General features: G+C 65.3%; 1 protein-coding gene across 1 annotated transcript in view; it reads left to right on the plus strand.

Annotated features, from left to right (window-relative positions):
- Window positions 1-505: 505 nt before the first annotated feature.
- Window positions 506-1,884, plus strand: part of SIX4 (SIX homeobox 4) — a 9,155-nt gene continuing 7,776 nt past the window's right edge. Inside the window, exons 1-2 of the mRNA XM_008565941.1 lie at window positions 506-724; window positions 1,058-1,707. Of these exons, the coding sequence (XP_008564163.1) occupies window positions 506-724; window positions 1,058-1,707 (869 nt within the window). The remainder of the gene's footprint in view (window positions 725-1,057; window positions 1,708-1,884) is intronic.

A 1,884-nucleotide genomic window follows, 5' to 3' on the forward strand; every position in this document is an offset into this window, starting at 1 on the left:
TTGTCCAGTTTTCAGGCCACATTAGGTAATTTCCCGCCCAGGAACATGGCCTGAAAAGAATGTCGGTGTTTTCCTTCAGGTATAGATGCCTGGGGGTCAGGGGGAGAAGGAAAGGCAAGGGGTGGAGTGGGAGGCGGGTGATCGACAGGGATAGAATCGGTGTCTCCTCCTCCCTCTGAATGCGAAATAGCCAATGAGGTGGCGCGGCCGGGCCGGCCGGGCCGCCTGTGCCATATAGTATGCAGCAACCGGAGGAGTCACGTTGGGGGAACGGCAGAAAGCAGCTATCCGTTTACACTACTTTGCTCTAGCAGCTATCTTAATGGTGACTGCGTGGCCGGGGGGAAACCTGATCGGCCAGATCCAGCCGAAACCGGGAGGAGGGAGTGGGCTTTCCGGAGGGGGGGAGGGGGGAGGGAGACGAAGAAGGAGGAGTAAGAGAGGGGGAAAGAAAGAGGAAAAGAGTGCGAGGGAGTGAGGGAGGGAAGAAAATAAACAACAAAAAATGTCCTCTTCCTCCCCCACCGGGCAGATTGCAAGTGCGGCGGACATCAAGCAGGAGAATGGGATGGAAAGCGCCTCCGAAGGGCAGGAGGCGCACCAAGAAGTGGCGGGGGGCGCGGCGGCGGGGCTGAGCCCCCCGGCTCCAGCCCCTTTTCCCCTGGAGCCGGGGGACGCCGCGGCCGCCGCTAGGGTGAGCGGAGAGGAAGGGGCAGTGGCGGCGGCGGATCAGGTACAACTCCACTCGGAACTTCTGGGCAGGCACCACCACGCCGCCGCCGCCGCCGCCGCCACCGCGCAGAAAGAGGAAAAGAGTGCGAGGGAGTGAGGGAGGGAAGAAAATAAACAACAAAAAATGTCCTCTTCCTCCCCCACCGGGCAGATTGCAAGTGCGGCGGACATCAAGCAGGAGAATGGGATGGAAAGCGCCTCCGAAGGGCAGGAGGCGCACCAAGAAGTGGCGGGGGGCGCGGCGGCGGGGCTGAGCCCCCCGGCTCCAGCCCCTTTTCCCCTGGAGCCGGGGGACGCCGCGGCCGCCGCTAGGGTGAGCGGAGAGGAAGGGGCAGTGGCGGCGGCGGATCAGGTACAACTCCACTCGGAACTTCTGGGCAGGCACCACCACGCCGCCGCCGCCGCTGCCGCCACCGCGCAGACCCCGCTGGCCTTCTCGCCCGACCATGTCGCCTGCGTGTGCGAGGCGCTGCAGCAGGGGGGCAACCTGGACCGCCTGGCCCGGTTCCTGTGGTCCTTGCCCCAGAGCGACCTGCTACGTGGCAACGAGAGCCTGCTGAAGGCTCGGGCGCTCGTGGCCTTCCACCAGGGCATCTACCCCGAGCTCTACAGCATCCTCGAGAGCCACAGCTTCGAGTCGGCCAACCACCCGCTGCTGCAGCAGCTCTGGTACAAGGCGCGCTACACCGAGGCCGAGCGAGCCCGCGGCCGGCCGCTGGGAGCCGTGGACAAGTACCGGCTGCGCAGGAAATTCCCCCTGCCTCGCACCATCTGGGACGGAGAGGAGACGGTGTATTGTTTCAAGGAGAAGTCGCGCAACGCGCTCAAGGAGCTCTACAAGCAGAATCGCTACCCTTCGCCCGCCGAGAAGCGGCACCTGGCCAAGATCACCGGCCTGTCCCTCACCCAGGTCAGCAACTGGTTCAAGAACCGCCGGCAGCGCGACCGGAACCCCTCGGAGAACCAGTCCAAAAGGTGAGGGCCAACTTTCCTCCTCCTCCCCCTTCCTCTCCCCCACCCCCTCCCAGCTTTCTGTTCCTCCAAGTGCTCGCAAACATGGCGCTTACCTTCCCCACCAGCCTGGACCGGCTGCCCACCTCTCCCCGCCCCCCACCCCCCCCCCCCCCCCGCGGGGGGGGGGGGGGGGGGGGG

This window comes from Galeopterus variegatus, unplaced genomic scaffold (genome assembly GCF_000696425.1).
Source record: "Galeopterus variegatus unplaced genomic scaffold, G_variegatus-3.0.2 Scaffold215, whole genome shotgun sequence".
In the NCBI taxonomy this organism is placed as follows: Eukaryota; Metazoa; Chordata; class Mammalia; order Dermoptera; family Cynocephalidae; genus Galeopterus; species Galeopterus variegatus.